Consider the following 14334-nt stretch of genomic DNA (forward strand, 5'->3'; position numbering starts at 1 on the left):
CTACGTTGTGTCGTCGCTTTGTACATGTTGATGACCTGCATGTACCTGGACTGGAGGTGTCAGGCTTGGTTGGGCATCACTGTCTGAGGAAACAATAGCGGGGTCAGGGATGAGATCAGTGTGTAAGCTCGGGGTCGGGTTTGCAGGTGATTGGACCATCGTTGCATATCTCAATCTCAGCTTGTCTGTTGACAAGTTCACATTGTCTGTCACTGCAATCTTGGTTCGGGTATTAATACAGTCTATATTCCCGTCAATTGTAGTGGCCTTTTTGCTGGTTGCTGAGAGTTCATAAGAGATTGTCGCTTCTAATGAAGTACCGGTAATGTGTTTTTCTTTCCTTAAAATTTCTCCTCTCAATAGATTGTTTGCAGATGTAAGAATATCCATCTGTGATGATAAATGGTGATTTTCTTCTAACTGGCGTTTCACTTCGTTTTTTCTTTCCCATGAAGCAATGAGCTCAAGCATCTCTGATGTGTATTTATCATAAAACTTCTCAAGAGTCGTTAGTAGATATACTACTTTGCTTACGGTATCTTCATGCATACTAACCATTCGTGGGAACATCATAGAGAGCACATCTTTACACGCTTCCGTACTTGTCTCACAGCTCTGTGCACCAATAGGCTTGGTATCCACTTTACTTTCCCTTAGTTTATGCCGACTTAAAACTTCAGTTTCAAGAACGTGTGAACCAACTGACCCCTCATTAAAACTGTAAAGGTGGTAAACATTACCAGCATATTTTTGTATTACAGATTTTCGTCCCTCCGCCCTGCTGACACGTTTTATAAATGAACCTCCTGGGAACGTTTCACATTTCCCTTCCCAAACATCATATAATGACTGTCCAACTGCATTTAGTCCGTCTCTATCGTCTCTGTACAAATCTACCAGCTTCTTCTCTGCCGTAAGTTTATCACACCCACCAATAAGTTCATCGACGTCCTTGAACATTTTATGATCTCTCCCGTCGGTAGATTGTGTATCATAAATAATGTCCGACTCATTTATCTTGACACATACCTTTATAATGTTCCAAATAGCAAGAGCATAATATAACATGACAGCGTGACAATTCATTTTGTCAAGGTGTTTTAAGCATCGGGACATGACTTATAAGAGTGCTTTTACGAATCATTCAAAAGTCCAAGGGGAACACACTAAATCTGTTTCAGGTTATAACTAAAAGACTTTATTTACATTCAGCAATACGGAATACTTTTCATCCACAGAATTATTAAAACAATCGTTACACATATTTGTTTAAATATTTTCAGCAAACTTGACCTTTTCTTTCAAAGAAAGTCTTTGAAGTTGACGCTGATACACATATATGTGGCAGCTCCTTGCACCTTCGGAATGCAAAGGCTATATCAGCATAATCATTACTAATTTACCACGCTAACTTTGAAACCAACAAGATTCCTCCAGGTCCTCTTTGATAGAGTTTCTGTTTGACCTTGTGCCAAACAATTTCTGCCACCAACACTATGAAACCACAAGTCAGTCCTAATGCCACAGGAAAGACGATGCCCTGCATATTGACGAGTGACACAGCTTTGAGGTACTCTTCTACCTGACATTTGTCATCTGGAGTGGACTGATACCATTCTTGATAGGTGTGTTGCAGGATACCACTTTCAGTGAGAAGGTACATACTAACGAAGATAAAAAGAACCTTATTGTTTGGAAGTATATAATTTCCTATATGACATCCGTAGACTCTTTTAAGCCTTCAAGATATTCAAAGTACGAATGCGGTTGACCCACAAAACTAAAAAGTGATTAGAATATTGAATGGCGATTTGTGTATCCACCCTCATAAAGTTGTTAATGTAATGGAAATACTGAATATAGCTTTTCAGACCTATACCCACTCACGACAAGCATATTCCAATTCAGAAAGGAAGTTCACAGCCCAAACACTTTTCTAAAAAGAGACACATCTGCAGGATCCTACGTACCTTTTTTCGAAATCTTCTTTGAAGGGAGAACACCTTGGAAGATAGAACACCGCTAAAAATCTGGTTAATTTGGCATCAATCGCTTTAAATCTACAACTTGGGCTTTCTAATTCAGCAACCATGCTGCCTGCGATAAACGCGTATTTTCCCTCCCTGACTTTTTGCAGGTGCTTTGTGATGTTGCTGGTGAGTACATCGGGGTCTCTGGTAGACAGTTCTTTAACTCTTTGTGTGACTGCCACGACATCTGGCCATATTGAATTCTGGAATTCACAGAAAGGTGGATTTACATGGGTACATGTATTTTGGGGCAAGAAGTACAAATGTAACTACATTTAAACCATTGACGCTTTTAATTCTATGTATATTCCTTCCACTAAAGTGGTAATTGACTGTGCCTGAAGTAGGTTTGCAACGACGCTTGATGAATCGTAGCCCATTTTGTAGTCTTCTCTAGCAGCCAACTCTGCCATGTTGGAAAATGGAGGGCTTTCTGATTTTACAGCAAACATGGTCATGATTGTCCCACAGTAGACAGCCGAGAAAATGGTTGTGAAAATCCACCATCCCGCGACAAGGATCCGATCGGAGTCAAATGATGACTCTATGGTTGATCCTGTATGCAAAATATTACAGATAAATGACATAGGGCACATTTAATAAGTGAGTAAGTTGGGATTATGGCTATTATAACATGTTCTACTTATACGAGAATGGGTTTGATGCTGAAGTACCTTGTACTATAACCCGTCTGTGCTACCCATGTCCCTTTTATCCATCTAAAAGTTTTGCGATCCTTTCTGGAGTTGGTATTCATCGACAAGTGTCATGAGTCAGGACAAAGACTTTCCTCTTACCGGAGTGTATACATCAAACAAAGTACATTAATTAGGTACCACTGTGTACCAAATTGTGCATACCATACAGATGCATTTGAAGCATCGGTATAGGCCAGCGAAAACATAAATGCCTACAATACAGTAAAACAATTCCTTAAAATTCTCAAATATATTCAGGCAAATACCGGTGTGTTAAATTGAATCGACCTACCAAAATTGACTCGGCCAAACTAAAAAAATCACCCCTGCTTTACGGTCGCCAGTACTATATAAGCAACGGACGCAAGGATCAAGGACGTTAAAATAACTAGATTAGCACAGTTAGAGAATTAAAAATACAAAGAAACATTTATAATTGGTACAAATAGTATAGGCAATACAATATAAACAAAACGACGTCAATATCACCCGCAACGGCAAAATACTCCTCAAGAATATGTCTAAATATGATTACAGTATGTCAATGTTTTGGTGTGCATATGGCAGAGTGGAAGGAGTGTTTTGTAATTTTTTTCAGTACTGCTCCTGAAAAGAACACTACCACCATATTCAGTCGAGGCCGAACTTGTTGCCATGGAGACACAAAAAATATTCTATTCAGAAATCCAAACCTATCAACTGGCACCACTATATCGCCAGACCTTTCTGTGTGCCAAGTTTGGTGAAGAAATGGTGAACGGTTTATAAGTTCTGCTCCAGAAAAGAGCACAACCACCAATTCCAGTCAAAATCAAACCTGTTGTCATGGAAACCACAATACATAATATTCACACACTGGAGTAACCCACCCCAAAGGCACATCTAGGGATCCTGGTGAACATGGCGAACATGTGTACCAAGTTCGATGAAGCAAAATTATCTGCTTCGGATAAGATAACATCCTCATACCCACAGCATAAGTACAAAAACGGAAACAACAAAAAGTGAAATTCACATCTGGGTCTAATCCCCAAAAGGCACATATAGGGATCATACTTGGCATATGTACTTAGTTTGTTGAAGAATGTATGGTTTGGAAGATGTCCTCCGGACAAGATGACATCTTCATCATCTGTCACAATCATGTTTCCACGGAAATCACGAAAACTTGAAAAATCACATCTGAGTCTGATCCCCACAAGGCACATCTAGGGATCATGCTTGATGTGTGTACCATGTTGGACAAAGCAAGCAGTTTGGACGATCTGCTCCGGGTGACGATGACATCCTCATCATTTATCATAGTCACAGAACTGTTTCCATGGAAAACGCAAAGAAATCATATGTGGGTCTAAACACCAAAAGGTACATCTGGGGATGATGCTTGACATGTGTACCTAGTTTGGTTAAGCTGTCACGAATATTTTGGAAGGTATGCTTCGATGTGCGGACGTACGTACGGAAGAACAGAACTCGTTTCTATATCCCCCGCAACTTAAACACACTTCAATGCCATAACCGCACCAGCATGGCACCAAGTTGCCGTAAAGTCTGGGTGGGGAGAGGGGATGGTACTTGGCGGTAACGTCTGTCCAGCCCATACCAGGCGTGTTCGATGGGATTCAGGTCTTGAGGCCTTGAGGGCCACTCAGTGACGTAGATGCCCGCTTTTCGGAGGATATTCAAGTCGGCCGTGGATTATAGGTTCTTCGCCGACTGTATTCCATCACCCTCGCAATGTCAGCTACGGACGTACCCGTGTGCAGCATGCCAAAACACATTCGTGCTTAACATTTGACAGTGTCAAATTCTACGCATTAATTGTTTGAACTCGCGTTCCTCGCTTGTCACTCGAGTGAGCACAAAAGCATATGTCTAATGAAAACACACCTTTGGTCCAAAACTAGATTGCATATGCACTTTATTTTGACAGAGTAATCCGAGCATCAACACAACCGCAATGATGACTGAAGAAGGAGTTCGCAGGGACAAAGCTGCTTTTACTTCATCAGCTGTAAGGTCTACACACCAACAATCGACAGCTAGGAAAACAACTTTGGGGACACTTTTAGTTTATAAACATCTAATATTTTCTCACCTTGCTTCACAGCTGCTCCATAGGTAGCGAATGCTGCTGCTGTTGTAGTCTGGATTACTCTGGTGGCGGTTGAAAAGTTGTTGTCTAATTCCATGTTTCTGTCAGTGTCCTTTCCTCCAGACGCCACTCGAGACACGTCTTTATTATGAATTAATCGAATAAAGGACAGAAGGCTTATACATGTAATCAGCGACACCCCAAACATACTGTAGACAAAAGTTTGGAACGGTCGGAGAAAGATCAACAGATTGTCCTCTTCAACGGCATCCTCTTTCTTGTACAAAATAATTTGTCTGCTTTCACTTACCGCAGGAAGAATATAATCGGACACGGCCAGGCGATCAGAGTGCATGGCTAGCGTGTCCGCTGCCAGGTCTGCCTCCTGCAACAAACAAATATGTATTACAAGCTATATATAGCTATGCACCAACATTTAAGGATTATTTCAGGAACAAATTTGAGGCATTAAGTGAAAGGCAAAGGGCAAAGATTATCTTATTACAAGGCTTATTTTTGGGCATAGTTTATTCTTGTGTTTGCCGTTGCATAAGGCAGAAAGAAATGACAGCGTCTATGTATAATCCAGTTTGGATCAGGCGGTCAAGTAATTAACGTCAGAAAACATCAAATTACAACCCACCCGTTAGTCGCCTGTCAATCAAGACTAGGCTTCTGAAGTCATTACATGTTCCAACCCTGATCTTGACGGGTTACATGGCGTAACATTACTGTTTACATCCAAGTTAGGTGTCTTTCTTCGTAGGTAATTTACTGGGTTAAGATCAGTTGTTTAATAATAAGGGGTGTTTGCTTAGAATTCTCTGAAACAGTCCAAATGTTATACAACTATTCATGTACCACGTCTACCTTCCTCTGGAACTTCACACAAATTTCTAGATCTGTGCATGAACCTTGAATCTTGTGCCTCTTCTTGCCTCTCTCTGAAGCCTCCCGAACACTCCAGTCCATATATCATTAATCAAATACCACTACTTACCCTTCTCTGAAGCATTCCGAATACTCCAGTCCATGAACCATTGATATTCCTGCCCCACTCGTCTTCCCTTGGTGGTATAACTCTGTAACTTTTCCATAAGCCATATTATAATCGTAAGTGTTAACATAGTTCAGAAGTCCTTAAAGCATGTATGACTAGATGCGGTCGTTTTCTGAACAGAGAGACAGAGGTTGATTGTGGAATTAAGAGATTCAAGGTTTGAAGTTGGAAAAGGACTTATGAACAGGAAACCATTATGGACGGGTATTGGATGAGCTGTTATATAGCGCTAGTATTATTCTTAATTTACATTTGTATATATAGAAACAATTAAATAATTTTAATACACCCATTGCTGGTAGTTCTATGAAAAATTGGATGTTGACTTGCATCTTTCCACGCCACTCTCAATGAAAACAATCTTTATACCTTTGTTGTAGATTTGGTATCAGCATTGAGACATTCCCTTCTCCAGCCATACGATTCCAATGCCTCAGGTAACGATTGTGGTCTTAATGGCGTATAAATGACAGAAAAATTATTCCCAATAACTTTGATAAAAATGACGTCTTAATGAGAGCGAAAAAGAATTGTTTATTAAATTTAACAGAGTACAGTGTTTCAATTTTTTTATATTACCCGTGTTTTGCGTGTAAGTGATAGGTCACCTGAAGTTCATTACTTGTGACAGACGTTTCAATAGATGGAAAGGATATGCATACACCCTCCGCTTATTCACTGTCACGAAGCCATATCCTAGGTGGTTGTCCTGTAAGTAGATGTGACGTTCATATTGTAATATATGATCAAGAGAGAGAAGGATGTCAACCAATCCCCAAAGCGTTTCTGAGCATGACGAAGGTTCCATCTTTACAAGTTTCAGTGGATATTGAATATGTTAGTTCTGAGCATATTGCAACAGTACAACTGTCAACTCTAATGAAATGCTTTTTAAGAAACATTATCCACAAAAGATTTTTTTCATTTATCTGGAAGTAGTATGTGAACCTCTCACTCAGAAACTATATCCTGTCTTTTCCAGAAAGTGCCATTGCTACAGACATCACAATACATTACAAGCAACTCTTTAAACATGACAAGCACCAACAGGCAATATTGATGGTCAGACCAAAAATGCTAACATCTGCTCTTTTGGATTGTCTGTGATAATTACTACGAAAAATTACAAATATCTGGCCTTAACATTTGTGTTTTCATAATAAGTAAAAGCACTTATTACTGCCTACCTTCATAACGACTGTAAGTTCGCGCCCATTGTAACCGAAGTTGCTATTCGGATAGGCGTTCGTGGGATTTGTTACTGCGCCATCCCAAAGAACCACGCCTCTGAAAGCGCGTCCATAAGGGTTGAACATCAGTGTCCACATCCTTGCCTTTGTACAATGCCCCTGTTATCAAATAGACATGTTAAGACCTTATCTCAGAAGAAATTGAGGTACACAACTCTCATTTGTCATATAAGGAATCCCTTTTTTCTATGAGAAGCTGGCCAGTCATTGCATTTGTGTGTGTCCATAGGCTTCCTTCTGATTATAACATCAACGCAAAGCAAGCAAAGATTCTTAAGGTCGTCGGTCACTGCGCCTGAAAAAGGTGTTAAACGCAGACATCAGAGGCTATACATCCTTGAATAATGTTAGATATTAATAACGCCCTATCCCTTTTGCATTACCATCTTGTCGAGATTATTCTGTCCCACTGAAATCATACGTTAGACAAAATCAACAGCCAGGCAGTCAAGTTTGACTTTCTACAGTCTCTACTGGTTTCCCTCTTGTGAAAAGCCTTAAGGTATAGGTGAAGTAATTATTCCCTGTCACTGTAACAATAACTCACCTGTCTTGAAGGCAGTTCCAGCACCGCCACATTCTCCACCTCGATGTTGCTGTCCTCTAGTACCGGTAAGTCATCCGATGTCCCGACAACCAAAACACGGGACACGTGACACAAGTCGACCGAGGAGTTGGATCTTGTCCTGCAGAACCCAGACTGGTGAGAGAAAACCGATGGACATTTTTCTCGTTTTCATTATACCACAAAATCGAGACTGATGTAGGAATGCAGTTCGTGCTTCAATCTCAAAGCAATGTTTGCGGGTCTGCAAGAATAACTTCATTGACTTATTCGTGCTAAAAATGATTATTAATTACTGTCAGAACATTTGACACGACCATTTTGTTCGTGATATTGGCTAACAGAAACGTTACAAGACAGTCATGTAACAGGTCACAAATATACCTGAAATGTTTCATCGATCACACGCATATTTTTATTCAAACTGTGTGAATGGCAGATAAGGGCAATCAGTTTTCAGTGGTTTTGTCTTTTACGCTCAGTGGAATGATCCTGTCTCCCTGTATGATTAAGACGGACGTTAACGTTTCATATTCAGTATTTGAAAGTGATCATGTCCAGTGATAGTCACATCACACTTCTGAGAAAAAACACGTTTGGTTTTCATTGCTTTCACAGTTCGGAGTGTTCAAACTTGACTCACTTTTTGAATCTTGAGCTAGTGTTTGAAGTTACAATTTCTGAGACAGCAGATTTAGCATTCTGTCGCTTAAGTTTGTTATACTGGTTACCTTCAGTTTGAAACTTAAAATGTGTGAAAGATTAGTTATAGAATATTTTTTTTAGCGGGTGTTAATCGTGCGGATTTAATGTTGGACGTACCATTTGACGTAAGACTGAAACAGTTGTTGTGACGTTACAGAGGAGCAGAACGTTCATTTGGTGCTGGGGCACATTGTCCATATCTCTCAGGATTCGGTTGAGCTGTTCCTATATATACTATATAGTAAGGCACTCATAAGTGCCCAAGTAAAGGAACTAATAATCCTTTGAATGCAAACGCTTTGGGCATGTCATAAGAGCTATTTATGATCACTGATGACAGAAAGAACCATTATTACTACATTACGAATACTTTATCCATCTACCCGCCTGCTCTGCCGTAATCTGTCGAGTACGTAATTTCTCTTAAAACCTTGATACAACTTAACTTTGGGTTGGAGCAATGTTGTAACATATTCTGAAAATATGTAAAGACGTACAACTATCACAGACCATACCTCCTCTAAACTGCAAACACATTCTGGAAATAATGACAAAGAGGCAGAGCTTACACATACCATGTTTGTTCTCATGCAACAGAAGAACCGACTTCCAAGTAAGGGACAGCAGAAGTTCCATCAACATGTCCATTCTGACGCCGGTTACAATGGCTCGATGAAAAATATATCAAATAGCTGGAGCTCCAACTGCCAGTCTGTCTGCATGTGTTCTAGATTCTCTATTCTAGATATAGTGCTCATGCAGATCATAATGATCACCCTGTGGACATATGTGAGTGTGTTTGACATGCTGTTTCAACTCTAACAAGCAAACAGAGTGCTGCTAATGGTGACAATAAATATTATACTTAGAAGAGAGAAATCTAACTGCATATTTACAGAATGCACACATCGATTTTAGATAATAGTTTAACCAATCGATCCTTGGATGCAATCCGGCGGTGTAACAAAGCCACGTTGGACAAAGCTGATGTGAGAGGTGATTAAATGGGCGCGACGAGACACTGTGCTGCTATAGGCACACATCGAATTTAGCAATCGAATTTAGGTATATTGTATTTTCCCAAACCCCACTCCCTCTCCCGTCATGTTTTGCACTCTTAAATATTTAATAAGAATTTCAAATATGGTTGAAGTACCGTTGAAACATAAAATGCTGAACAGGTGAAAGTGACCATGTTGGTTCTCATGCGACAAAAGAACAAGACTGCCAGCTAAGCGTTCCCAGAAGTTCCAGGAAAATGGCGTTACGTTGATACCGAAACGCTGGCAACGATTAACTGCTGAAGAGTATACCAAATGGTCTGAACTGCAGCCGCCGTTTTATCTGTTTAAATATATCTTTGTTTCAGATTACATTTCATGCCCATTACGCAATGACCATATATGTGTGTTTGTCTTGCTGTTTTAACTCCGTCAGGCAGACAGGATGTTCATAGTGATAATACATGATATACGTAGATGACAAAGCTAAAAAAAGGCTGCAGATGATTTCGAGAGGATAGTTCATATTAAGTATCTTCACGGTTCCATACCTTCAGTCAGTGTTTACATACATTGAACATTGAACTAATCTGTGTCCACATATGTTAATCAACATTAATATGTAATAGCTGCTTGGCACCCGAAACAGAAAGGCGGAGTTTTGAGTTAGCCGCGCTGGCAAGCTGAAACTGTTTGTAGTTTCGAATAAGCATAGATTTTATATTGGTTGTATTTGAAAATGTGTGTGCATATGTCATACGGACGTATATTTTGTTATCTCTGTTTATATCGATCCAGTTCTCCCATTCTTTCTGAGTGCTAATGCCTTTATTCTACCAGAACATGTCAGAAAAGTTTAACTATTTTCCTTCCTATGAATCACGAAGGGGCTTATTTGCTGTAAATGTTCCAAAACGTTCAAAGTAAATTTAGCTCTACACACCTTTTTGATCGTAGAATATGTGTTGTCCTATTATGGCTAAACATCAGTACAATCACTCGCCGTGACTGAAGGTATGGGATAAATCCAGCTGGGGCCCATGCAGGTAGCCAAAGTACTGTAAGACCGCATGATCCTAAGAGTGATGAACTCCCTGCAGTTGTTGACGATCCTCAGCCGTTTTTGTATTGTAATGTCCTTATTTGAAATCAAATTTATGCTAGTGATATTTATTGTTACTGCTATATAATAGTTGGTTTTACTGTCCTTCGTCGACAGGTTTTTTATAATTTGCGCATTTATCATGAATTTATAACTTTTTATAGTCACAATATGACTGAAATACTGCCGATGTGACTATAAGCTTCCACTCACTCATTCCATTCTGTGAAAGAATATCAATGTAAACATACATGTGTTTTTAACATTGTGCAGTTTGGGATGCAGTTATGAGTTCAAGTCCTTTGTAAGACATCTTATGGAAGGGAGATACGTTTCAGGACCACCAGCTTCACTGCAGCGTTGAGAACATTTCAGGTGTGAGACTGTGGCATGTGTATACAGTTGCTGACAACTCTAGTACGGTAAATTGGGTATCCGCTGAAAGAAGTCTTTTGTGATATAACGGTTTGGGGGGTTGCATGGTTGCATAGGGGAGTTGAGAATACAGAAGTTTTTGGTTTGAATTTGTACAAATGACGTTTTTATTAACGCGTGGTACGGAGTTGTATGTCGGTTTAAAAATCTCATAAAAACATGGTACATTTAGGCCAATATTAGATCCAGAATGGCATTTCTATCTTGTTCGGCAACAGAAGTAAAGAGGAGCTTTAAGTGTGGAGTTTTACAATTAGAAATAAACGGGAAAGGTATTATCAGGGAGGAATAGTATTATCAGCTTCTTGAAAACAGCAAAATCAAAGATGAAATATACTTCTGTTAGAATGTAAATGCGTTAGTAATATTACCATACCAGGTAAAATTCGAAAACTACATGTGGGGTATCATTTTATATCACTAATCACCTCCAATGATGATATATTAATGCAGAAAGCAGCTTATTATCATGCAAATGTATTAAGGAAATCTTTTTTATGTTCATAAATGTTCAAAACGCTTACGCGCATCATTGGATATATTGTCCATGCATTTTTGTCATGGGCCGGTGGTCCAAAAGCAAAGCAAATGATTGAATGATTGATTGATCAAACAAATCTGTGATGAAAAATCATCGTAAATGGACCAGGAATACAGGTAATCAGGCGCGTTATCGTGACTAACCATCAACTTTTGGTTGGGACGAGATGGGTGAGGCCGTATTTCATTCACATGATACATGGTCGTGAGGGATGGGAAATAATTTGATGCAGGTCGTTTGAAATGATGTTTAACGTTTCCTGCAAGGTTAAACACAGAATGAGTTGTGTTGAAGAGTATTCCACTTATAGACCCACATCAATAGAGACAATATCGATTTTGTCCACATGCCTAAGCGGAATACTTATGGAAAGGAAGGAAACTGTTTACCTCATGGTGGCACGTAATGATGAATTAAAAATTTAAGTCAGTCCAGAAACGAAGGAGGGAGGGATAAACTGACTAAAATGGAACATTTTGTATGAGACTTCTACGAACATAATGAAGCATTAGCAGCTGAAACTGCAGATATTTACTCCTTGGCAACCAAACCGCGGATAATAATATTGATACGACAAAAAGAGACAGAAGATAGTCCAATATATACTTTACACGTGAACATTGTCTTATGAAAGGTACAGAACAGATTCAAAAGTCAAATATTTGAACGTGAGAAATACCATAGGTATGGTCGTATTTACAGTATGCTTATTTCGAATAAATACATTGCTGAACCAAACAACAACGGCAAAACCCCAGGAAATGCGAGAGCTTCGGGTATATTACGTGACAGCAATGTGCATAAAGTTCATATTTAGTATGGTATTGTCTAATTGTCTATATCCAGTGGATTGCAGTGTGCAAGGACAACGCTACTGTGACTTATTTTTCAAAGACCGCGGCGCAGATGTGACCGAATACTAGTGTGTCTGTATGTATGTACCAACACACTTATGTGTAGTTTGTCTGTGTGTAGACCACTGTAGCTAAATTGTAACCCGAGTGGCAAATACACAAACAAATGTCCCTCTATGATCATACAGAGATTATTACACGAACAAGTGTGCCATACAAATTATAGCAAGAAACGAGAGTGAAATGTTGCATATGTTTCGTCTTAGTCATGACACACATACTCGAGTGTAAAATTGTCTTCCTATTCCATTTTGTTCACGTATATTTAAAGAATAAGTGAGTGAGTGAGTTATTATTTAACGTCACATCGGCAATTTTGCATCCATATCGTGACGAGGACGATTTATAACAGAAATACAAATGAGTGAGTGAGTTAATATTTAACGTCACATCGGCAATATCTCAGCCATATCGTGACGAGAACATTCAACAATGAAAAAGAGCATATATACATCATAAAAACCTGTCAACGAAGGACAGTAAAACAACTAGAATATCACAATTTCAATTAAAACTAGCATGGAAAGTTAAAACTAACAGCACTATTTAGACAATACAGTAAAAAAACAGACTATAGGTCGCCAACAACAGAAGGTAGATCACCACACTAGGAACCATGGACTCACCACACTAGGACTTACAGTACCTTTGCTACCTACATGGTCCCTAGTTGGATTTACACCATCCCTTCAGCTGCTGGCGATTGTATGAAAACTTAGCCGAAATTAAAATCACATGAATACTACGATTAAAATCCTGGTAGACTTAAATTTACTGTGAATGTTTGTAGACTTGCGTACCCTCTCAGGAGGACAATAATTTTACAATACTTCAACCCCCTTTGAGGGTACAGCCACCAACAATTCAAGTTACGAATCCAAACTACCAATCATTAAAATACATCTATTTACACAACATAACATTCAGAATTCCATCAAAAAATCAATTTCTTTTAAAAAAACAATAATTAAATATGAATTAACGCTGGTAAAAGATCCTTCATTGTTTTAACTGTAAAATATTTATCCCTTGTGATGGAGAATTCAACACAGTCAAGCAGAATATGCTTGACCGTGACTCTCTCATCACAAGGGATACAAAACGGAGCATCCTCACCTTTTAACAGGTGCACATGAGTATATCTAGTATGGCCAATACGACATCGTCTTAAAATAACCTCTTCAAATCTGGACTGACAACCCAAGTAGGTGTAACCAATATACGGTTTTATTTCATGTAATTTATTTATACCTACCTAATGCTAGCTTTATAATCAGAGTATGGAATAAGAAGTGGTGTCACAGATTTGTTGAGTGCTGCCTTGGCAGCAAGATCGGCCATTGCGTTACCGGAAATGCCTACGTGGCTGGGTAACCAACAAAAGACGATGTCGTATTAGCCAGTGGCACTGCGCCACCGTCCTTGGACCCCTCTGTAGAAAAGGGTTTATAATTGCTATATTTATGTTCCAATTGATTATATTCATGTTTATAATGTAATTCATTCGTTTCTGATTTTGTAAATGTAGTTAATGTCAGGTCAACTTGTGGCCTAACCAACTGCCAAGGGGGAGAGGATAGAAGACGGAAAGGAGCTATATTGTCCAGCTCAATACCAGTAGCAGCAATAAACGGCTTTATTCTTAGCCCTAGAGGTGGAACAAGAGAAAAGTTTTTGCTATACAAATCCTCACAAAGAGGATTGAAGACACAGTTATATGCAGGGTTAGCTTCGTTAGAGTATAATTTTGTTATATATTGTAAAGATAATTTGATACGGCGTTGTGCAAGAGATGGTTCATCGGCCTCAACGTAAAGACTGTCAATAGGTGAAGTTCGGAAAGACCCAAGACAAAGTCTTAAACCTTGATGGTGGACAGAATCAAGAAGTTTAAGGTTACTTTTGCAGGCTCCACCATATACGATGGAGCGATAATCA

The 14334-nt window shown here is 39.2% G+C and overlaps 1 protein-coding gene across 1 annotated transcript; it reads right to left on the bottom strand.

Annotated features, from left to right (window-relative positions):
- Positions 1-11682, bottom strand: LOC137271694 (probable glutamate receptor). Its single transcript, XM_067804116.1, has 10 exons — positions 11626-11682; positions 8521-8622; positions 7071-7232; positions 6492-6592; positions 5824-5911; positions 4827-5208; positions 2369-2586; positions 1971-2233; positions 1425-1664; positions 1-718 (listed from the first exon to the last, which is right to left on the bottom strand). The coding sequence occupies exons 1-10, from the start codon at positions 11680-11682 to the stop codon at positions 1-3; spliced, it is 2331 nt and encodes a 776-aa protein (XP_067660217.1).
- Between the last annotated feature and the right edge of the window lie 2652 nt (positions 11683-14334).

Source organism: Haliotis asinina, chromosome 2 (assembly GCF_037392515.1).
Source record: "Haliotis asinina isolate JCU_RB_2024 chromosome 2, JCU_Hal_asi_v2, whole genome shotgun sequence".
Lineage (NCBI taxonomy): Eukaryota > Metazoa > Mollusca > Gastropoda > Lepetellida > Haliotidae > Haliotis > Haliotis asinina.

Excerpts from the sequence above, each read along its gene's own strand:
- LOC137271694 (XM_067804116.1), bottom strand. The coding sequence starts at position 11,682 with ATGTATCATGTGAATGAAATACGGCCTCACCCATCTCGTCCCAACCAA. Across the intron at positions 2,587-4,826 it reads TGGAGCAGCTGTGAAGCAAG|GATCAACCATAGAGTCATCA; the intron begins GTGAGAAAATAT and ends TTTTGCATACAG. Across the intron at positions 2,234-2,368 it reads TCGTTGCAAACCTACTTCAG|AATTCAATATGGCCAGATGT; the intron begins GCACAGTCAATT and ends TGTGAATTCCAG.